The sequence below is a fragment of the Syngnathus typhle genome, linkage group LG9, assembly GCF_033458585.1.
Source record: "Syngnathus typhle isolate RoL2023-S1 ecotype Sweden linkage group LG9, RoL_Styp_1.0, whole genome shotgun sequence".
NCBI lineage: Eukaryota > Metazoa > Chordata > Actinopteri > Syngnathiformes > Syngnathidae > Syngnathus > Syngnathus typhle.
In genome coordinates this window covers 334,709-356,858 of record NC_083746.1, presented here as the reverse complement: position 1 = coordinate 356,858, position 22,150 = coordinate 334,709, and the positions used below count along the sequence as shown (strand labels likewise).

General features: G+C 51.7%; 3 protein-coding genes across 3 annotated transcripts in view; 2 read left to right on the top strand and 1 right to left on the bottom strand.

Moving 5' to 3' along the window:
- ttn.2 (titin, tandem duplicate 2) overlaps positions 1–22,150 on the top strand; it is a 163,089-nt gene that overhangs the window by 19,771 nt on the left and 121,168 nt on the right. Inside the window, exons 42-54 of the mRNA XM_061286865.1 lie at positions 12,445–16,203; positions 16,659–16,937; positions 17,196–17,759; positions 17,874–18,155; positions 18,524–18,802; positions 18,874–19,155; positions 19,237–19,515; positions 19,659–19,946; positions 20,029–20,307; positions 20,385–20,666; positions 20,799–21,077; positions 21,273–21,551; positions 21,859–22,137. Of these exons, the coding sequence (XP_061142849.1) occupies positions 12,445–16,203; positions 16,659–16,937; positions 17,196–17,759; positions 17,874–18,155; positions 18,524–18,802; positions 18,874–19,155; positions 19,237–19,515; positions 19,659–19,946; positions 20,029–20,307; positions 20,385–20,666; positions 20,799–21,077; positions 21,273–21,551; positions 21,859–22,137 (7,410 nt within the window). The remainder of the gene's footprint in view (positions 1–12,444; positions 16,204–16,658; positions 16,938–17,195; positions 17,760–17,873; positions 18,156–18,523; positions 18,803–18,873; positions 19,156–19,236; positions 19,516–19,658; positions 19,947–20,028; positions 20,308–20,384; positions 20,667–20,798; positions 21,078–21,272; positions 21,552–21,858; positions 22,138–22,150) is intronic.
- The window catches only part of neurod1 (neuronal differentiation 1), a 134,301-nt gene that overhangs the window by 107,451 nt on the left and 4,700 nt on the right, over positions 1–22,150 (bottom strand). The window lies entirely within an intron of this gene.
- Positions 177–11,470, top strand: LOC133159653 (uncharacterized). Its single transcript, XM_061286869.1, has 2 exons — positions 177–758; positions 895–11,470. Exons 1-2 carry the CDS (start codon positions 422–424, stop codon positions 10,743–10,745), a joined length of 10,188 nt encoding a protein of 3,395 aa, XP_061142853.1. The 5' UTR covers positions 177–421; the 3' UTR covers positions 10,746–11,470.

The window sequence follows — 22,150 nt, the reverse complement described above, 5'->3', positions numbered from 1 at the left end:
CGTCAACCGCTCCCAGTCACGCCGTTGCGAAATCTCTGCCCTGCTTTGCCCGGAAGGCGCTCGCTGGCTCTGCGGGTGCTCGATGGGTTATGAGGCGGCGTCCACAGACATCAAGCAGAGTGTGAAATGTCTCAATTGTTCCTTTGCATGTCATGATGATGAGAAGAAAATGTGGGGATGAGAAAAAACGTTGCCCTAACCCCCCGTCACCCCGCATACACAGATGACTTTGGTCCCTTTGCATCCAGCGGTTCCTTTCAATTTTTGCATGAAGGTCCTCGCAAGAGGAAAGGGTTTTGAGGGCGGTTGCCTTCGGGTGGCTTGGCGGTAGATCTCAGATCCCATCTGATGTGCATTCCATGCACTAAGGTTGATTGGAAAAGACGTGGATATTTCTTGTCCTGGCTTGCAGATAGCGAAGATGTGCCTCCTGTGGTTTGCAGTCCCCATAACCCCAGTCAACTATATTAGTTCGAATAAACGCCTTCTCACCAAATTTAGTCGCTATACTAACGCTTTGCGAGCAATTCTTTCCTCGTGCTGTCAAGGACGAAAAAGGGCGTTTATTCTCGTGTCTGCAAGTCAGGTAAGAAGTACTCCACCAAAAATGACTTTTAGCAGCGCCACCTCGAATTTTGCTCCTCAAAGTCTCCCGAGTGATAATTTGTCTTCAAGAAATTTCCACAGAAGAAGGATCAAATCTTCCTGCAGGTTTCTAATCAAAAGAATCAAGTCTTGCGTTTATTCGAACAAATATGGTGAGTGCAATTATTTCCTTCAGCATTGTGATTGCATGCATTTTAATTTCTTCCATTAATACATCATTCATTCATTCATTGCAATACATTTGTGGGTTTCCACGCCGGCGGCTTAGTCGTTGCCTTCTCTCCGCAGAGCCTGACGCGGAGGACTTCCCGATGTCCACCAGGACCTCCTCCGTGGGCTCCCGGACTGAGAGCATGAAACCGTCATTTACCAAGAAAATCAAGTTCCAGTCCATTTTGGAGGGAGAACCGGTCGTGTTCGAGTGTCAACTTCTGGCTTGCCCGCCGCCGGTTTTTCTCTGGTTTCATAACAATAGGTCTATACCCAAAATGCGCAGGCGTAGGATCTGCACTGAGGGCACAATGCACATACACACAAGTAGCTTGCTCATTGATAGCGTCAGGGAAAAGGATTCTGGGAGCTACAAGGTCATGGCAATCAACTCAGAAGGTTCTGCTGAGTCCACAGCCTCTCTTTTGGTCTCGCTGAGGGGGGAGCAGTCGGCCAACTACCTAGGCTATGTTCGCCGCCCCGCGGAAGTCCACAAAAGCGCAGCCTGGATGTCTGAGCAGAGGAAAGGCAGGAAGATTAGGGTGGACCTTCGATACGTCGGATCTCCATTTGACAAGATATCCAAGGTGAACCGGCAGCGGACTCGGTCCAAGACAGGTCTGGTGCGTACCGTCTTCTTTCACTCCAATTCTTATTGGCGTGAGAAAGAGTCTGGCAGGGAGTCCAAGTGTCTGGAGACGGCCTCGGAGCGCGCCCCGTCCCCCCAGCCCATGTTCGTTCGCTCCGATGGCTTTGACGATAGATGGAGCGACATCTACTGTGACCGGCGCACCGGAACGCGATTCAGTGAGAAGTTTAGCGACCGTTGCAGCGACGGTTACAGCGAAAGGTTTAGTGACACCGAGAGTCTTCACAATGAAGTGAAAAGTAAACTCAGTGCTCTCCAAAAAGCTGTCAGGCAAAGAAAGAGGCTTTCTATCTCCACCGTGTCGTCCACTGAATTTGACTGTGAGTCGGTAGCCAGTGATTGGAGCTATGCCGATAATGCGGAGAGACTCAGGGTGAAGCCGAGCGTTCAGCATTCTAAGAGCGCCTTTGACTTTGGCCAAGTTCCGAGGGAGTGTCGAGGCCCGGAGGTGAGCGCGGAGACCTCTCGGCCTCATGTGAGACATTCATTTGAGCCTCAGTCTCGAAGCAGAGCTGTTCAGATCATGAGAGGTGAGCCGGTTGATGTGGCGGTGCCAAAATGTCAGACAAAAGAGTGTGCTGATGAAGTTCAGCTGAAACAATCTGACGAGGTTAAGGAAGAGATGCGGGAGCTTCACATCAGGGGCGGCGACGACCAAGTCACAGAGGAGTTGGAACCGTATCCTCCTGAACCCACATACCTCCCTAAAAGCCCAAAGCACCCTGAATTCCCACACAAGCCCAGACCCACAAGCCACCACGAACCCCCACACCAGTCTCAATCCAAATATTACGAGAAACACGCATGTGGCTCTGAGACGACAGACCATCATGAGCCCCCGCAAAGCCCACAATTCCCTCACCCCCATAACTCTCAGCCATTAGCAAGTGAGGACGCGTGGACATACACAGAGCATGCTAAAGAGGACTTTTGGCTGCGAGAATCTCAGAAGTTCGATTTGGTCAAGTCTGTTATGTACCATGTCTCGCCTGAAGAATGGGAACACACTCCAACAACAGTAAGTAATGACGCGTCCCTCAAAGTCCCGTGTCAGAGTCTGGATGATCATTTCCTTGACCACGGTGGGACAAGTCTATCACTTCACCTTAGAAAAGGCAGTAGGGTGGCAGAAGACGAAAGATCTGAATCTGAAACTGGTTTACCAAAGCCTAGTGAGACACCATACGCAGAGCCCAAAGAGCAGGAAGTAAGCAAAATAACTCTTTTGGAGCCCAAAGCCATGTCCCGTTGCCACCAATCTCCCGAAATAAAGGCGCAGGAAACCCATCTTGAAGTTGCAGCAGTACCAGAATTGGAAGTCAGAGCAGAAGAAATGGAAAAGCACGACTTGTTCACGTGGCCACAGACTATTCCTCAAGTCAAAGTACAAACTGAGGCACACCTTCAAACTAGAGAAAGAGGAGCGGCAGCAGAAATAGTTGAGGCGGCCTCGGACAGACACGCTGGAGAGTCACAATACCAAAAAACACTGAAAGCTGAGCACATTGAGTCGGAGGAAAGACTCCTGGCCCTACGCATTGGCAACTGGCAGACAGTCGAGCAAATCTCACTCAAGGAAGCTTCTCAGCCCGAAAGGAGCCAGCCAAAGCCAAAGGAAAGGTACACAACGGCACAAACGCACACCGACACCCGGAGATGTGCAAGAGTGGACACTCTTGGAGCAACCGAAGCCATTTCAAATGTTTACAAATCGACAGGGGGGAAGGCCAAAGAATCTGGTCCTAAAACTGCAGCACGTTCAATAGACCTCAGAGCAGAAGATATAAAAGACGCCCAACTGTTCATGCAGCCGCAAGTGTTGCCACACCTCAACACCAAAGACGGAGAAAAAGCACAAAAAAGAATCAAGCCGGCCGAGAGCAAAGGGTATGAAGAATCCTTGAGGCAACGGTACGTGAGGAGCCTAGAAGCAGAGCGTATGGATTGTGAGGAAAAACTCCTGGCCCTGAGAATCAGGAAGTGGCAGCAAGGTATGGAAACATCTCAACTGGGAGCTGGCCTGACAACGCCAAAAGGAGCACCGCGTATGGATTCGGAAGATGAAACTCTCCAATCTGGTACCGGCATGCCCGACGAGACACCTTATATGGAGCCCCAAGAACCTATTTGCACTCAGCTGGGGGCAAGTCAATCGAAACCTGGGACCAAAGCCATGTCCTGCTTCAACAATTCGACCAGGATGAAGGCCAGGAAAAGCGACACTGAACCTGGAACAGTTGCGATAGACCAATTACCTGAAGTCATGGCAAGGGAAACAAAAGACGACGACATCCTATTTACGCAGGAACAGATGTCACCTCCAGTCCAAGCACACACCAACGTGCACCAAACAACTAAAGTTAGAGGCGAGGCACCAAAAAGAATGGAGTCATCTGGAGGTAAATGGTCTGGCGAGTCTTTGAGGGAGCAGCAGTCTGAGAAAAGCCCGGAAGCTGAACACTTGGAGTGTGAGGAAAAACTCCTGGCCTTACGAATCAGGAAGTGGCACCAAGATACGCAGATGACACGGGAGGAAACATCTCAACCGGAAGGTGGCTTGCTCTTGCTCATGCCAGAAGGAACACCATGCGTAATCCCAGAGGAGCATATTCCCAGCCTGCATGGAGAGAGAGAAGTAACTCGTGAAGGGCCCAAAGTCATGCCCTCATGTTTACACAAAGACCCCGTACGGAAGGCTCAGGAAACTGACCTTGAAACCGCAACTCTCCCGAGCAATAAAGTCCCCGCAATACAAGTCAAGGCAGAAGAAATAGAAGACAAGGACCTACTTGTGCGCCCAATAGGGACACGTCCTAATAGTAAAGGTAGAGAAGTGGCAGAAAAAACAGTCGAGGCAACCAAAGACAAATGGTCTGGAGAGTCTTTGAAAGAGCACCATGACCAAAGTTTGAACGATGAGCATATTGAATGTAAGGAGAAACAACCAATAAATAAGTGGCTGGAAAATTGGCAAATAACACCGGCGGAAGCATATTGTCGTGAAACTGACCTGCTCGTGCCGGAAACCACAGCAATGTGCATGGACCCAGAGGAGCATATTTCTTCCATCCGGCATAAAGAGTGTGGCCTTGCTCATGACAGAGACATGGACCCACGCAAAATGAAGGCCATGGAAACCAATCGCGAAGCTTCAAAAGTTGCAACGTATGAATTCCTTGACTTAGAAGGTAACACAGAGAAAATGGATGAGGGCCTGCTTGTGCCACCTCAGACTTCAACCCGAGTCAAAGTAGTATCTGAGACAAGTCCTAAATCTGAAGGTAGACCAGACGCACCAAAAAGAGTTGAGCCAGCCTGGATCAAAAGGTCTGCTGCGTCCTTAAGGGAACAGCACGAGAAGAGCTTGGAAGCTGATCGCATCGAGTGTGAGGAGGAACTGCCACCCCCTGTCACGAAGGTGAAGCAAGGTCTGGAGATGACACAGGGGGAAACATGTCCAACAGAACCTGACCTGCTCATGCCGAAAGGAACACCATACGTGGATCCAGAAGAGTATGTTTGCAGCCAGCAAGACTTGAGAGAGATCATTAGGGAAGAGCTTGAAGCCACGGCCCCGTGTTTCAGAAAGACTACCGCAGTTTTAACAGATGACATACCTCGAGTCAGAACAGAGCAAATAGAAGACAAGGGACCGTCCTTTGTGCCGCAAATGCCACCTCTATCAAAAGTGCAAACGGAGGCACGGTCTAAAACTAAAGTGGCTGCGAAAACGGTCGAGCCTGCTGTCGGCAAGTTTTCTGGAGAGTGCTTGAGTGGACAGAATGAAAAGAGCCTGGAAGTTGAAGAGAGAGAGTGTGAGACAAAATACCCAGCCCCACAAATCAGGACGTGGCAGCAAGGCAGGACAGACGAGGAGCCGTCTCAACCTGCAACTGGACAGTCGAAGCCAGAAGGAAAACCCGACGTGGAAGGCGGGGGACCGGTTCAAAATGTGACTAAGAGGGAGCCGTATCGAGCGAACCAAAATCAACCCGTGACCATGATAACCCAAAAGTCCGCTGGAGCGGGAACCCGAATGGAGCAGCATCCAACGTCTCCTCCTGCACTGAAAGGGAAAAGGCAGGCAAGGGGACTGGAAACACAACCTGCACAAATGAAATTGCCACCCAAGAACAAAGGAGGAGATGAAAAGCTTTTGTTTGAGAAAACAAGTGAGGAGCGAGAACTGCAGCTGTCAATGGAGAATGTCTCCGAGCTGAAGAAGTGTGATCAGTTTGTAAGTGAAGAGCAGGCCCTGGCTCAGCGCATCATGCAATGGCAGAAAGATGTTCTGATGGAACACCGAGAGGCCGATAAGCCAGATGCTGAATGGACACATGCGTATCCCCCTATTGCGGTAGAGAGGAACACTGAGGGAGAAAGAAGAGTGACTGAAACGATTGCTCCGGAACCTCCTCTGCCAAATGAGATGATCTCCTGTGTAAGAACAAAGTACTTTAGGAGTCGTTTGGACCCAAATGAGCAGGATGAGAGCGGGCCGTGGTTACACGGCCTGCTGCCCGATAAGGGCCGTGAGGTCAGACTGCGGAGGGACGCTGACTTAGTCAGTGAGGAAGCGGCTCAGGATCAGCATCTCCCTCGATGGCCAACAGATGTGGTCCAACTAGAAGAAGGAGCTGACCTGGAGTCTGACTGGGCTTTTGCTTTACCAGCTGAACCCTTCCCTAATGACCCCCTCCTTCCACAAGCGGAGACTGCAAGGAGACCCTCGTCGATTTTGGAAGAAAAGTCCCAAGAGGAGCACGTGAGCGTGCATAAAGACCAAGCGCAAGGGACCCATTCACTTCCTTACCGTGCCAATTATAAGGCATCCCCACCTCAATATTCACAGGTGGAATCCATGGCTGTGAAAAAAGAAGATGCAGGTGATGCTTTGCCCTTTCGGCGGAATTTACCCTCACAACCTAGCACTGTCTCTCCAGCCAGCTATGGACTCAGCCCGCTATTGCAGGGTCCTCATGAGGAGTCTGTCGTCAGTAGACATTCCCAATCACACTGTCCTCGGAGAAGTGAGTCGGAACAGAGGCTGACCAACGAGGAGGATAGTTCATCAGCATCATCCAGCAGCAAGCCTATCGGGGAGGCAGCAAAGGAGGAGATTAGCTTGTGCACATCTGCAGACGACAGCAAGAAGAAACCACACGCAGATCTGCTGGTGGCGGAAAGAGAGGTCAGCAAGGAGCTCTCAAAAGTCAAAGACCCATCAACCCATCAGGACATGTCTGAACATGGAAGTGTAGCAAAAATGGGGAGGAGAAGCCAAGACCAGGACATTCCTCCGGGTGCTAAGCCAACGCGATCATCCACATTGCCTCGGGAATCAAGTGCTGACAGTTTCTGTCCAATATTTCTAGAAGAAATTTCCTCACTTAAAGTTAGAGCTGGAGAGATGTCAGAGCTGAGCTGCCAGTTTCGAGGCGACCCTCCCCCTCAAGTCACATGGCTCAAGGACGGACACGCATTGGCCCACAACCCCGACTACGACATCACGGTCAAGTCCGACAAGTCGACGCTGACAATTTTCTATCCGACCGCAGACCACGAAGGGACGTACGACTGTGTCATAAGTAATAAGCACGGAAAGTCCATCAGCAGCGCCAGTTTGACGCTCTTCGAAAAAAAGATTGTCTCACGGGAAAAGTTCGAGAGGGGAGAGAAACCTCATGACAGCCAGGGACAAGCTTGCATTGAAACATTAAAAATTCCTCAAGCAGTCAGCCAGCAATACCTCAATGATGCAAATGTGTCTCAATCACCGACTGTGGAAATCAGAGTTGACGCGCCCACTCCAGACCCTGCGACCACGGAGGTGTGCAATGAAGAGCAGCAACCCCAGGAGTGCTCTGTGTTGTCTTCAACTGAGCCAATCAGTCAGCAAAAAAGTACTTTTGCCTTTGGTGCCACTGCCGAAGGTCCTAGTGTGGTCAAAGCGTTGGAGAGCCTCAGCTGCACAGAGGATCAGACGGCCATGTTGGAATGCGTTCTCTTGGCGGAACCTTCCCTTGAGGTCACATGGTTTTGCAGCGACGTTCCTCTTGAAACAACGACGGATAAATACAGGGCAGAAGTTGACCGTCAAGTACACAAGGTCGATGTTAGATCTTTTACAGGGACCGATGGCGGCACATGCAAATGTGTCGCAAAAAATAAGATGGGAGAGGTCTCGTGCACCTGTGATGTGTTCTGTCAAGACGTTGTTGCAGACGTTGTTGACGACGTGGAAGACGTTGGCACGCAGACAAAGTCAAAAGAACCTCCACCTCAGGTGCCATCAAAATCCAGGGCGGATGGACACGGGGTGCCTCCAATTATATCTGGATGTGGGCTGCAGCAGTCATCCGCTGTGATCAACGTGTCTCAGATTAAACGAGCCTTTGAGTCAGACTCATCTCCTACTTCATTTCAGAAGCAACGAGAGGAACCACCTTACTCTGTGGAGTGCGTACTTGCACAGACCAGCCCTTGTGTTGAGTTACAGCGGCACCCGGTCCAACCTGAATGTGGGAGTGTCCGCACTGATCCCTACGTGGTTGCCAACTTGCCACGTTTCACCCAAGGTCTTCCTGCAGCAAGGAGCCCAGAGCTCGCCACCTCAACGGAAAAAGTCTCTGAAATCATCGCGGTGGACACAAACATTGAGGAGTTAGCCGTCAGACAATGTGGAGAGGGAGTACGGGAGGCGTCTGAGCTCAACCAGGCAACACCCCAAAAACCAGCGGGCGTCCCTGAACCCCTGATGGCAGGGCAAGTAGAGGTGGCGGGAGAGGAGAAAATGTTGCAGATGTTCGACAAAACGAGTAGCTTCATCCCATTCCTATCAGAGAAGGTTCCCACTGTAAGACATTCAGTCCAGACTGTCGGTCCAACCGGCCAAGCAGAGAAACCGCCGAGTTTATCTGAACCGCTAAAGTCTGAAAAGCTCGGGGAAGCTGTGAAGTCTGAAGGTGCTCCAGAGGTGCAGGGATATGTTGTCGAGGAGAAGTCCGCTGATGTTGTTAGAGAATGGAAACAAGAACTTAAGGAAGGCAGTGATGTGGAGAGCATTTATATCCCTGAGCCGTCGTTGGATAGCGGTGTTTTTATCAGTGGGCCACCTTCTCAGCTCAGTGTGCAGTCTGTAGTTGACTTAACTGCCGGTGATGTAGTTGGAACTGAGAGAGGTAATGATGAAAATCTGGAATCATTAGTTGTCCGACCAAATGTCGAGGGTCCCAAACGTGTCTCTTCCGAGAGCCCTGACTCTCGAATATCCGGAGGTGGACAAGCAATGGGAGCTGCAGTGGGTGTAATGGAGGAAGAGGAGGTGACTTTTGGTGCAGTGTATGAATATTACAATCCTCCGACAGACTGGGCACGGCCACTCTCCCCCGAGTCTGAGATGTCGATAGAGATTGGCAGCACAGTCGGTGAGGAGGTCGCTGATGGCTTCTACACATCGAGTTCATCTACAGAGATCTCTCATTCAACTTTCCATACCCCCAAGTCTCCAAGTTCCTTCCATGCTTTGAATTCTCCCAGTTCTTTCCATACCTCTTATTCTCCCAGTTCCTTCTATACCCCTAGTTCTGGTACACCTCAAGCGTTTCCATCTTCCCCCACACAAAAGAGCCCTTTGTCAGACTCTAGTGACAGGTTTTTCTCACCTGTCCAGTTCCTCGCGTCTCCTGTCGATGAGGGCAATGAAAGTGTACCCGCTGAGGTAAATGTAGATGAGCAGTGGTTGCGTTCCAAGAGCAGCGCCTCCGATCAGGAGAGGGTGCACGGAGTCCCGCCTGCCTTCCTCAAACCTCTGACGAAGAAAAAAGTATTTGAAAACGACTCTCTGATCTTTCTCGCTGAGGTCTTTGGCCTCCCATTACCAGAGGTGAATTGGTTCCGAAACAAAACCCGGCTGACGGCTGACAAGCGGATCGTTATGGAACGAGATGGAGACGGCGTCTCTCTCACGATTCACTGTGTCACTAAAGCTGACCAGGGAGAATACATCTGCCAGGCGATCAATGATGTCGGTGAGGCCCGAAGCGTCGCTTTAGTGCTTGTGGTGTCGCAGGAAGGAAGGGTCTCGCGTGCCCCGCCCGCTGTTACCCATCAGCACGTGATGGAGTTCGATGTGGAAAAGGATGACTCGTCTCGTTCACCTTCTCCCCAGGAGATCCTGTTAGAAGTCGAACTGGATGAGAACCAGGTCAAGGAATTTGAGAAACAGGTGAAGATCATCACCATTCCCGAGTACACAGCTGACAGCAAGAGCATGGTTATATCCCTGGATGTTATTCCGAGTATTTATGAGGAGGGCACTGTGGACTTTGTTACCCAGGAAAACGAGAATCTGAAAATAGCCTTTGAGGTGACCGAGATGCCGCCGAGGTTTATCGATCCCATCTGCGATGTCGAAACCTCACAGAGTTCCACTGCCGTGTTTGAGTGCTCGCTGATGGGAATCCCGTCCCCCGTCGTGTCCTGGTTCAAAGGGGACATTAAAATTCCTCAAAACAACAGACGGTACCTGCACTCATCTGACGGAGAGCATCATTTCCTGAAGATCTGTAAAGTGACAGCGCAGGACAGCGGCGTGTACACCTGCGGTGCCGTTAATGTCGTCGGCGAAACGCTGTGCAGAGCCTCGCTGGTGGTGCTCGATGCAAAGGAATTCTCCGGACAGACCAGAGGCAGGGAGCTGACGTCCGTGTCTCTCGGCGGCGCCAAAGTCCAGCCGCAGAAATTTGACATGCTGGTGGGAAACATGGCGGTGGACGAGCAACAAGCATCAGAGATTGAGCTCGAGTTTGAGTTTCAGCAGGAGGCCGATGAATCTCAGCGCGCCGTCCGCCTGGTGGCCACTACGGACGGGGGGTTGAGTGAAGACCGGCACATGAGCATCAACTTTGATGTGTTTGCCGAGTCGGCCAAAGAGGATAAGGTGGAGTTCAAGGGAAAGTCGTCCGACATGTGTAGCTTTGAGTTTCAAGTGACGGACATGGCCCCGAGGTGTGTCATTCCCTTGACGGACGTGACCGCCGCCGTCGGTGCGCCGGTCATCCTGCAATGTCTGGTCAGCGGCAAGCCAACGCCCACGGCCGAGTGGTACAAAGATGGCGAGCGCGTCGCTCACGGCAGGTACATCGTTCAGGAAAAAAAAACAGGCCACTTTAACCTTCTCATCACCAACGCCAGCCAGGGCGACGCGGGCGAGTACCGATGCCTGATCCAGAACGCAGCCGGATGGATCGAAACCTCGGCGTTGCTAAAGGTCTTTTAGAGAAATGTGTCCGTGCTTGGTTATAGTGGCTGAATGGAGGCATCTGGACTCGTGGTTGTTGAGGTTTTATTGTGGAACCAAACGCGGTTCTTCCTCAGTTTGGAAAGGGCCTTTGTAGTTTGACATAGATGGCTTCTCTCAAACCAGTGGTCCTAGCAAGTCCCACAAGTCAGGAGTTCCTCAAGTCTCTGACTTAAGAAAGACCACTTTTTTAGTTTTCGCTTTGGGCTGGTGATGTAAGCTAGTTCAGCAAACTCACGCAAGCACATGCCTCTCGTAGCCGTTTGGAGGCGTCCATAAAAGCTGCTTGGGTGTTGGTGACAATCTGCATTGAAAATATGAAAGTGGATCGGAAGTATTTTGTGGGTGGAGAGTTTGTGGTCAGTCAAGGAAATTATAGTCATGTGCGCAAACGCGGCAAGTTTGGCCCATTTTATGAGCATGGTTATAAAACAGATGAAGAAAAGAATTGATACCCCCTCCTATCGTTTGACCCGTAGATGTGTGTATTCGATGCTTGTGTTATTTGAGTCACGTTTGTTGTTTTTTGCCGCTTCGCAACAAGCGTTTGATTGTGAACCTTTGAAAGTGTCACAGCATGCTTATGGATGTGTAAATGTGCCCTCTTCTTTTAGGTTTGGAGAGCGCATCAGAGATATTTCATTTTTACAAACGTGTCCTTTGTCTCAGAGTTTATACAATAAACTTCAAAAGTTGAACTCCAATCGGGGTCTTTTTTTTCTTTTAATCTTTCCGTTTGAGACCATGACCTGTCAATTGTTTTTTTCTCCTTTTTTTTAGTGAAGCATGGAGTGATGAATGAGAAGTGGGTGATTCTTGTGGGCCACGTTGACTAACCAGGAAGCTTGATGAAGCTAATACTACCAGCACTACTCTTTCTACTGCTACTAGTAAAAGATGTCAAATCCAGGTCCAGAAAGGAAAAACCCTGCCACAGTTTGGCTTCCCCCACTGGTGCTTCCATTCAACCAAGCTGGCAGATAAGCTCCTCGGGAGCCAGTTGATCAGAAGGACCTGGGGCCAAACTGTGGCGGGGTTTCTATTTTCTGGACCTGGATTTGACTCCGCTGCTGCCACCACCAGCACCACCTTCATTCCAAACACTCCCAACAGCGTCACTACTGCTCCGACCACCACTCGTCAACTACTGCCACGGCTAACACTGTCACTACCGCTAATATGGAAAGTAATGCTAGTGATCGTAAGGTATCTGCGGAAGCTCAAAAACTCAATATTAACTTTAGTGATTCATAAAAATGTGCCATTCCGAGGTGTTCGCAAGCTTTTGTCTGCAATCAGGAGAAAAAAATGCAAAGACTTATTTGACGCGGTCAATCGCAAACACCTCCAGAATGATTCAAGAGGTTTGCCGTCGCCGCAGTGAAAACAACGGATGATTTGGTTCCCTCCCTCCTCTTATACAAAGAATATACGAAACATCAAAGAACTATGATGAAGGAAAAGGGTGGGACGATACGATATGGAACCCATATGAGCGAGCCACCTTTGGTAGTCAAATTTTGTGCCTCTGCGGGACAGGGTTGCATCTTTGTCTGACCTTTCCGTCTACCTCATGGCAAGACCGGCGCCACGGTACTTTTCACATGGGCGGCATGCATTTTGTTGTGTGGCTAACATGACTTTTTTGGTCTCATTCTTGCTCGATGTTTTCCGACAGAACGTTCTAGCACTACTGTCACCACGGTGGAGGAACAAGAGGAGACCTACTATACTGGTGTCCAGTTGGCTCACAAATCCAAAACACTTGAACTCATGCCAGAGCCCAAACGTTACTCTTCTACGATAGAGAAGAAAAAGGAGAAGCCAGTGTTTCTCAGCCAGCTCACTCCAGTGGCGGTCAGCGCCGGAGAGAGCGCCGTCTTTAGTGTCAAAGTGTCTGGCACGCCCAAGCCCACCATTCAGTGGTCTCGCGATGGCAAAGCCATCAAGAGTTCTTCTGTTTACAAACTGGTGGAGGAGAAGGAGGAGTTTACCTTAATTCTCACTCGCGTCACGTCGGAGTACGAGGGCGAGTATTCCTGCACCGCCTCCAACCGCTTTGGCCATACCACAAGCAGCGCGTACCTGGAGGTGAAAAAGGAGGACCTTAGCCAGGCAGAGAAGTGGGTGGAGAAAATGTTTCAGTACACAGGTAAACCTCCGGCGTTCACAGTGCGGCTCCAACCCGTGAGCTGCTCGGAAGGGACAGAGGTTCGCTTTGATTACAAAGTCGGCGGGGATCCGGTGCCCAAAGTGCAGTGGCTCAAGGGTACTTTTGAGATCCAGTCAAGCCCCAAGTGTGCCGTTACAGCTAACCCAGACGGCTCTGGCTTCATTACCATCAAGGATGTCAAACAGGAAGACAGCGGCATGTACACGTGTAAAGCGTCCAACCAGTTTGGGGAGGCGTCGAGTGGAGCGGAGCTGGTCGTGCACAGAGAATCTCTCAAAAAGCAGGTGGTCCAGAAAAAAGGTTATAAAGTTTCCAAGACAGAACAAGCTACCGAGTCTCGCTTGTTCCAGGTCAGCCTACCGGGCCAGGACAGGGTCAGCTCTGACCAGATGGTATATACCATCGGTACTGAAGACCGGCGCGTTATTCCCAGTGAGCAAGTGGGCGCCCTCACCGAGCTGGATATCTCTGCTGCCACCGTTCACCGTGAGAAGGTGACCCATCAGGCAGCAGTGCTCCAGTCTCTCGAGGTGGAGGAGAGAGTTTCGGAGGCGCCAACCCACCCGGCTCGAGTTTCAGCTGTTTCTCAAAAGCAGCTTCACATGGCGGCTTTCACATCATCTGTTGAGGAGAGTCCGGGCCTCACAGAGCAGCACTGTGAGCGCATCCTGAGTCCCGAGGTGATTGAGCTCCAGGCAAGAAGGGAGGAGAGGTCGCAAGTGATGTCGGCCGTAGCCGAGGAGCTCACCCCTCTTGTTACCGCCAGCACCGAGCCGCTGGCCGACAGAAAGTCCACGTCAATCCAGCCCAGATCAGAGCCCAAGCATCTCGTTAGCGGGCATCAGGTGGAGTCGCAAATGGCAGTTATGAAAGAACAGTCCCAAGAGCTTTCTGGGGCGCAGGAGGAGAAAGGTTACAAGGTGAAAGAGGGGGTCAAAATCCTGTACTCGGCCCAGTCTACCGAGAAATATGCACTTCCAGAGGGTCACGCCGCTGAGCTAGCGACAACCGACTCTGCTGTGACCACTTCTGTCAAGCGAGAGGAACATCGTCCAGTTAAGGCCACAGTTAGCGAATCCAAACACACGCTGGCCAAGGAGACGGACTTCTTCATGCAGACACCGGCAAAGGAGACAGCCCTCCTCAGTAAGGACCGCGTGACCAAAGTGAGTCTAACAGAAGAGGTAAAGCACCCGTTTCGGGCCGAGTCCTCTCAGCAGTTGCCCTCCTTGGACAGCGCCGTATTCATTCAGTCCCAAGTAGAAGGGGAGCACCTATTGCACTTGCAGGTTACCACCGATCAAGACCTGCTCCCCTCTGAAACCGGTTTCACTTGCGAGAAACCCCACGCAGAGCAGGCGAGGACCAGGACAAGTCCTACCGTCTTGCACTCGGTCAGCCAGGACGAGCAGAGGACAGTGGTTTGCGAGGACACGTCCGTGTTTGAGACCGGGGCGAGTACTGTTGCTGTTAAGCCGAGTAAGGAGTCCCCTACTCTGCTTCACCTCCCGTCAAACCAGTCTGTCGAGGTGCTTCCCAAAGAAGGTGTGCTTGTGACCGAGAAGCCCCAACACCAGACAGCTACACAGAAAGCCGAAAAGGCTCGTAGTCACGCGGCTATCTCTGAGGAGAAACGCCAGCTGACTGCAGAGCGGCACTCTGAGCTCAGTTTGTCTGTGACTGGAGTTCAGTCTCAGCTTCGAACTGAGCCCAGGCCTCAGAACATCCTCCAGCTGTCTTTTCAACCCATGCAACTGCCCAAAGAGACGCCAGTCACATCTGACGTTAAGGAGCAGAGAGCCTTGGTGCAGAAAGAGGATCGCTGGAATGTGATGCACCTCACCAGCGCAGCTGAGAGTCGGCCGATAGAGGCGGGACACGCAGAGAGCCTAGGAGCTGTAGACAAAGTCACCTGCAAGAGCACGGTAGAGCCAAAGGTTCCCTCAGAGCCGGTCCAGGTGGAGGAGAAGGAGCGCTGCACTGAGAGCAGTGACATTCTTGAAGCGGCACAGCAGGACTTTGCGGTCCAGATCCAGGAAGGCCAATCAGTCAGGCAGTCGATAATAATGGACGAAAAGCAAATACTGACGGGGGAGCTCTCTCGAGAGATCGTCAAGTCCGAGTCGGCTAAAGTCACCGCTACTAAGCAAGCCCAACTGTCTCTGCACGCGTCCGAATCCAAAGACAGCACAATTCTTCCCAAAGAGATGACGTTTGTGCTTCAGATGCCAAAAGCATCCAGTGTGAGCGTACGTCGTCAGCTCAGAAATGCGCTTCAGGCTGCAGTAGCCACTGAGCACGCCGTGTTGTTGGCGGACGTCGTCGGCGGGCTCCAGGCGGCAGAAGTACAGGAAGTCAAAGTTCAGAGAGAACCCAAGCACACATTGTTTACATACCTGATCACATCAACGGGCACGCCTTTGGAAATCACTCTGGCTTTCCAGGGCCAATATCCTCGCACAGCTGACCTCAGAAGCGAACTTAGGGCAGCGCTCCACTCCATTGTTCACCAGGAGGCTCACGTTCTGACTTCAGATCTGCCAGGCACCATGCAGCTAGACAAACCTCAGCGGGCGCAGGTCTCCTCTGCCCGCTCAAAGCAAGTCAGCTCCTCTGTGGTGCAGACAGTGAGCGTGGCAGAGAGCTCAGTAGACCTTACTGCCGTTGAATCTCAAGCGGCAGCCCTCAGGACCGAGTCCAAAATGGCGGTGGAGTGCGCCTCGGCTGAACAGCGGGTCGTAGTCCAGGAATCCAGGGAAGCGAGGGTGGCGCAGTCCATTTCATCGCGGGTCCAAGTTTCCACTGAGGCTCAGGTGGCTTTTGAGCAGTCGGTGGTGGTGTCCAGAAAGGAGGTGAAGAGCCAACACAAAGCTGAAGGGACTGCGGCGCTTGCCCCCTCTGAACCGACTCGGGGTGTCACGGAGGAGAGAATGGAGCAGTTGGTCAAAGAGGAGATTTCAGTGGCCAGGCCAGAACAGAGAGAACGTCCCCTTATAGTCGCTCCTCTGCAAGATGCAACAGCTGAGGAAGACGCTGACGTGACATTTAGTGTCAGCATCAAGTATGTCACCCGAGTGAACTGGTTCTTCAATGGGCAATCGGTGCATTCTGGCAATGAGTTCAAGTGTTTGACGGAGCTCGACACGCACTCGCTGGTTATCAGAAAAGTTGTCAAGGAGAGACACCAAGGAGAATATGTTTGTGAGGCTGAGAATGAAGCCGGACGAGCGACAACGTCTTCCAGACTCACAGTGGTCTCAAGAGGTTTGACATCAAGGACAATCAATCTATGTTCCATCTTTTCATCCATCTCGTTCCCTGAGCGTCACTCCTAATCCACCTAGACGTGTTTCATTTGTCTTTCGACTGTTCACATTTCACTCTAACTCATCAATGTGTATTTTCACACCGACTGTCTGAAGAGCAGGACCAGCACCCACTGAGTACCTGGTGCTGCTTTTCGGGCAGCTTCCGTGGTCTTTCCCGGTTCATTCTCCACTTTGTGTCTGCATGCGTTCAAAGCGCTCATCATTCCACCCGTAGCCTGAACCCAAGCCCAAGCATGAAATCCATGAAGTCAGCTTTCACAATCCTGGGCTTGTGTTCTTGTTATCTGTTTTCATCACATCACCACCTGTGTCCTGTGCGTGTGTTTTCCACAAAAGCCATCCAGCCACGGTTCCACTGACATGTATCCTCTTTTTCCATGTGCACCTCAGTGCCGCCCATCTTTAGGCAGAGAATCACCCCTCTGGAGATAAACGTCGGCAGCCACGCCAGGTTTGAGTGCGAGATCGAGGAGGCCCCGAGTGTGACCTTCAAGTGGTACAAGTCCGGTGTGGAGATCAAACCGAGCGACAAGTACCGCATCGTCAGCCAGCACAGCGGGTCTTCCCTGGAAGTCTTGAACCCCGCTAAAGCTGACAGTGGAGAATTCAGCTGCAAGGCCACCAACCAGTTTGGTGTCGCCAGCTGCGGAGCCTCTCTGGCAGTCACTGGTAAGACACTTTACTGTCAAATTGAAAGAGCGAGAGAGCGAGAGAGCGAGAGAGCGAGAGAGCGAGAGAGCGAGAGAGCGAGAGAGCGAGAGAGCGAGAGCCAGAGCCAGAGAGAGAATTATTTTTGGATGGGAGGCTGGGGGCAAAGTCGGACTTATCTGTGTGGTTATGACAGAAATGGCCTCTTGCAGTGGTGAGCTGCCAGGTGTCGTTTTCACCCTTCCGCTTTCTAAGATATTTTCTACCTGCTTTCCATAGAAATGTACCCGCCGCTTTTTGTATCAAAACCAGAGCCAGTGACATCCTATATGGGAAAAACGGCCGTGTTCCAGTGCTCGCTCACTGGCTCGGCGCCGATAGAGGTGGTCTGGCACAAAGACAACATAGCCCTCTCACCGTCAGGGCACTACGGCATGAGGTGCGAGAAGAACAAGTACTCCCTGCACATCTCCAATCTTGAGCCCAGCCACCAGGGAGTGTACTTGTGCAAGGCGTCCAACAGCGCTGGCGCTGCTACTTTTAGCACAGAGCTCAAAGTCATCAGCAAGCCCAAATTCGTTAAGAACTTCGAGCCAGTGTCCGCCGCCGTTAACCAGATGCTGAGGCTGGAGTGCCAGGTGGACGAGGACACTGGTGTGACAGTCACCTGGAGCCGGGACGGTAAGAAGGTCCACCAGAGCCTGGAGTGTAAGCAGTCCTTTGATGACAGGGAGGCGGTTCTCGAAATTGCCAAGTCCAAAGTGAAGGACTCTGGTGTGTACGTGTGCACGGCCTCCAACGAGGCCGGGCGCTCCTCCTGCGAGGCTCTGGTGACGGTTCAAGGTAAGCCTTGACTGACATGTTAGCCGACGCCAACACTTTGCACGGCTTCTTCTCTTTGACCAATATAAGCACTTTTTTTTTTCCTTCAAAAACAAAATCACTCCCTCCCTGCAGAGCCTCCGAGCTTTGTGAAGAAAATGGACCCAAGTATCACGTGGAAGCAGGGAATAGCTGCTCGCTTGCATTGCACCATCAAAGGTTCCCCAGAGCTCCGCATCCACTGGTTCTGGAATGATCGAGAGCTGGGCTCTGGAGACAAACACAAAATGTCTTTCGCAAACGGCACAGCCACTTTGGAGATCATGGACCTTCTTGTCACCGACAGTGGTCGCTACACCTGCGAGGTGTCAAACGATGCCGGCAGCGAAAGCTGCAGCGCGGCCGTGGCTGTCAAAGGTTTGTCTCAGACGTCTTGCAGCGTGGCTTTCCTCGCCAATGTTTTCCGGTGACGTACTGCGCCACGTAACCCATCTGTTACGCGGCATATGTTCCAGACCTAGCAGCAAGGGGTGTCACTCTATCTTAATCCTAAAATAGCCATGGACAGGCGAGCCGAAATCCGCACGGATGTGACGCTATAGAGCTACTTTAACACGCACAGCAGCAGCAACTCCTTACAAACAGAGCTTGCGTCAATACGCAGTCACAGTCACAACTACTGCTTGACTGTTTTGGTGTCATTGGGCAGAATCTTTCTCTCCTTGCTGTTAGCGCTCCGAGGGGGAACACTGTATACTCATGCGCTTGCCTTCTTCTGGTAACAGAGCCACCGTCCATTAAGAAAGCACTGCAGACAGTGGAGGCAGTAAAGGGCGCCAGCGCTCTGCTGGAGTGTGAAGTCGCGGGAAGCCCTCCCTTTGAGATCACTTGGTCCAAAAATAAGAAGACCATCAGTAGTGACCACAAGTACAAGGTCATCTCCCAAGAGCCCATGTTGAGGCTGGAGATCCAGCCCTTTGAAAGTACAGATATGGGAGAATATCAGTGCGTCATATCCAACAATGTGGGGAAAGTCACCACCAAGGGCGTAGCCAAACTTAAAGGTTGGTCGGTAAAACATTAACATTGCTCCCTGGCCGCTAGCTTAGCTCTCGTGGCTTTGGTCTCTCCGTAGAGCCACCGACCTTCGCAAAGAGGGCGGAAAGCGTCACGGCGGTGTTGGGAAACACAGTGAAGCTCCAGGGAACCGTGAAGGGTTCGTCTCCCGTCACGGTCAAGTGGATGAAGGACTCTGAAATACTGAGGGACGACGATCCAAACATCACTATGACGTTTGAGAACAATGTAGCCATCTTGTCCATAGCCGTGGTGGCCACCGGCCACGCCGGCAAATACCTGTGCCATGCCGAGAACGAAGCTGGGCAACAGAAATGTGAAGCTGCCCTCACAGTCCATGGTCAGATGACATCGTCCTTCGTGCAGCCTCCTTTGTTCTTCGCAATTGCCAATGCTAAAAGTCTCTCCAATCTTGTCTCAGAACCCGCTCGAATTGTAGAACCGGCAGAGTCCATCAGCGTGACGGCAGGCGATTCGGCCACGCTGGAGTGCACTGTCTCGGGAAGCCCGGACCTCAAAGTCAAATGGTTCCGTGACGACAAGGAGATGATCAGCGGGCGCAAGTACAAAATGAGCCAGAAGGACAACGTGGTTTCCTTGAAGATCCTCAAAGCAGAAAAAGCCGATACGTCAGTGTACAAGATGGAGGTCACCAATAAAGTCGGGAAAGACCAGTGCACGTGCTCGGTGACAGTTCTAGGTGCGCTTTGCCGTAACCTCTTAGTATGTGTGATTGACTCTGACGGAGAGCTGATCAAACCCAATGTGAAGTCCTCGGTCGAGTCGTTCTTTGCTTGCTTTCCCAAAGACTAATTCACCCCGTACCTCCCCTTTGATATGCAGACCGTATAATGCCTCCAGCCTTCACCAAGTTCCTAAAACGGGTCGACGGTAACATTGGCAGCGACATCTCACTGGAGTGTAAGGTGTCTGGGTCCCAACCCATCACCATCGCTTGGTTCAAAGATGAACAGGAAATTGAGTCCGGAGCCAAATTCCTGTCGGACTTCAAGGAGAGCTCTGCCTCGCTAACCGTCAGACAGCTGGAAAAAGCTGACTCCGGAGTCTATAAATGCAGAGCCACCAATCCAGCCGGCGAGAAAGAAACCAGCGGCATACTTTATGTCAAAGGTGCGATTGCATCTTGCTCCGCCGTGTTATTGATTGGACGTAAATGTAAAGTGCATGTTTCCTTCTCGCTCGCGGCCTCCAGAGCCGCCGCTATTCACAGTGACACCCGAGGACCGGGACGTTATCCCTGGAACTACCGTGTGCCTTCAGACCGCTTTTACTGGAACCCCTCCGCTGTCTGTCAAGTGGTTCAGAGAGGATCGGGAAATGATCAGCGGAGGCTCTTGTTTCATCAAGAAAGAAGCCTCCGTGAGCACTCTGGAGCTTTCCTCCGTCAAACCCGGCGACTCGGCCAAATATACGTGCCAGGTGTCCAATGACGCCGGCAAGGTGGACTGCACTGCGGTGGTTTTTGTCAAAGGTGCCCGTCTTCATATGCGCGAATGAGCCCGTTTGACCCTAACTTGATTCCTAAACCTCACTCACCTCTTCTCTCAGAACCTCCCGTCTTTGTGATGAAGCCCGAGGCCACCGCGCTGGTGGTCAGCGGCAACTCGGTCAAGTTGCAGTGCAAAGTGACGGGCAGTCCTGTCATAGGTTTCAGGTGGCTGAAGGATGGCATGGAGATGAGCCACAGTCCCAAGTACACATTGACCTCGGTAGATTTGGTGGCCTCTCTGGAGATAGTCGAGTGCACTGTTGATGACAGTGGAAATTACGTGTGCATGGCTACCAGTGAGGCTGGCAGCGACTCTTGCAGTAGCACAGTCACAGTCAAAGGTTTGTCCACTTTGCAGTCAAACTGTACCTACCGTGCCGGGCCCATGTTTAGAGTGTCGCAGGAGTAAGCCAACATCGCTGCTGGTGGTGTATCCTTCCCTTCCATTTTGTATGTTGACTGTGTTCCTTTAGAGCCCCCGGCGTTTGCTCGTTTCATGGACCCCAAAGATGCGGTGAAGGGGTCTGAGATGATGCTGGAGGCCCAAGTGTCCGGTTCGGCCCCATTCGCGGTGTCGTTTTACAAAAACACAAAGCTGGTGAGGAACGATAAGAAACACAGGATCACGGTGAAGGAGGACCTGGTGGCCCTCCAGGTGCTGGCTTTGGAAGAGGGAGACGTGGGCTTGTACCAGTGTAGAGTGGAGAACGAAGTGGGGAAGGCCACTTGCGAATGTCGAGTCACTCTCAAAGGTCAGTTCAGATGATCCCGCATCATCTTTGTATTCGGGACCTAGGCTCTAGTCTAGACCGTTGCCGCCGTTGTTCTGTCACCCAACTCTTCTGAATAGCTTTGCTGCTTCTCGCTTGGTGTTCCAATGGCTTTCTGCTGCTGGGGAATTTTTCCAAATGGTCTAACACAAGGCATGATGATGAATTCTGTTGTAGAGCCTCCTTCGTTTGTCCAAAAGCTGGAGAGCGTGAGTGCCTTGGCAGGAAGCGAGGTGTCCTTGCGATGCACCCTGAAGGGCTCGGAGCCCATGACCGTCACCTGGTTCAAAGACAACTACGAGCTGAAAGAGGCCGAAAACATTCAGATTTTGTACAAGGACCGGACGGCCCTGCTGCACATCACCAAGATTGACAGCAAGCATGGCGGCAAATTCTCGTGCCATGCTCAGAATCAGGCGGGGAGCCAGACCTGCTCTGCCGTTCTGACCGTAAAAGGTCAGTAGTCTTCCAGATTCAAACTCTGCAGTTCACTCACCTCCGGCTGGGTTAGCTCGACCACATACGGCAGTGTCAAATTGTAGTTTGACATGTATGACAGATATATTCAGTTGCCAGCAAGCATGAGAGTTGAGTAGTAAGGTGTGTTTGCAAGCCCTCACAGTCCATTCGTTCAAAAAGTGAAGTCAGCTTGTCTTCGTGGCAACGTGGAGGCTCGCGGTCACAGGAGCTTTTCTTCTGCTCCGACGTTGTGATGCGTATGAGTCCGGAGAAACTTTGCTGACTTTTGTCCTTCACGTCTTAGAACCGGCTAAGGTCACCGAGGAGGCCAAGTCCATCAGTGTGACTCAGGGAGACCTGGCCACCTTGGCAGCCAGGTTCTCGGGCACCAAGCCCCTTAAGGTGCGCTGGCTAAAGGCCGGCAATGAACTGGTCTCCGGCCAGCGGTACAAAGTACAAAGCACCGACTCCGGCTCTGTGCTAAAAATCAATAAAACCGATAAAAGTGACGACGGGGACTACACCTTTGAGGTTTCAAACGATGTAGGGAGCAGTTCTTGCAAGGCGAAGCTCACCATTTTGGGTCAGTAGACAAC

Bases quoted from the DNA above. Each gene is read 5' to 3' on its own strand.
- LOC133159653 (XM_061286869.1), top strand. From the start codon at position 422: ATGTGCCTCCTGTGGTTTGCAGTCCCCATAACCCCAGTCAACTATATT. The intron at 759-894 runs GTGAGTGCAATT...TTCTCTCCGCAG, and splicing joins CGTTTATTCGAACAAATATG to AGCCTGACGCGGAGGACTTC.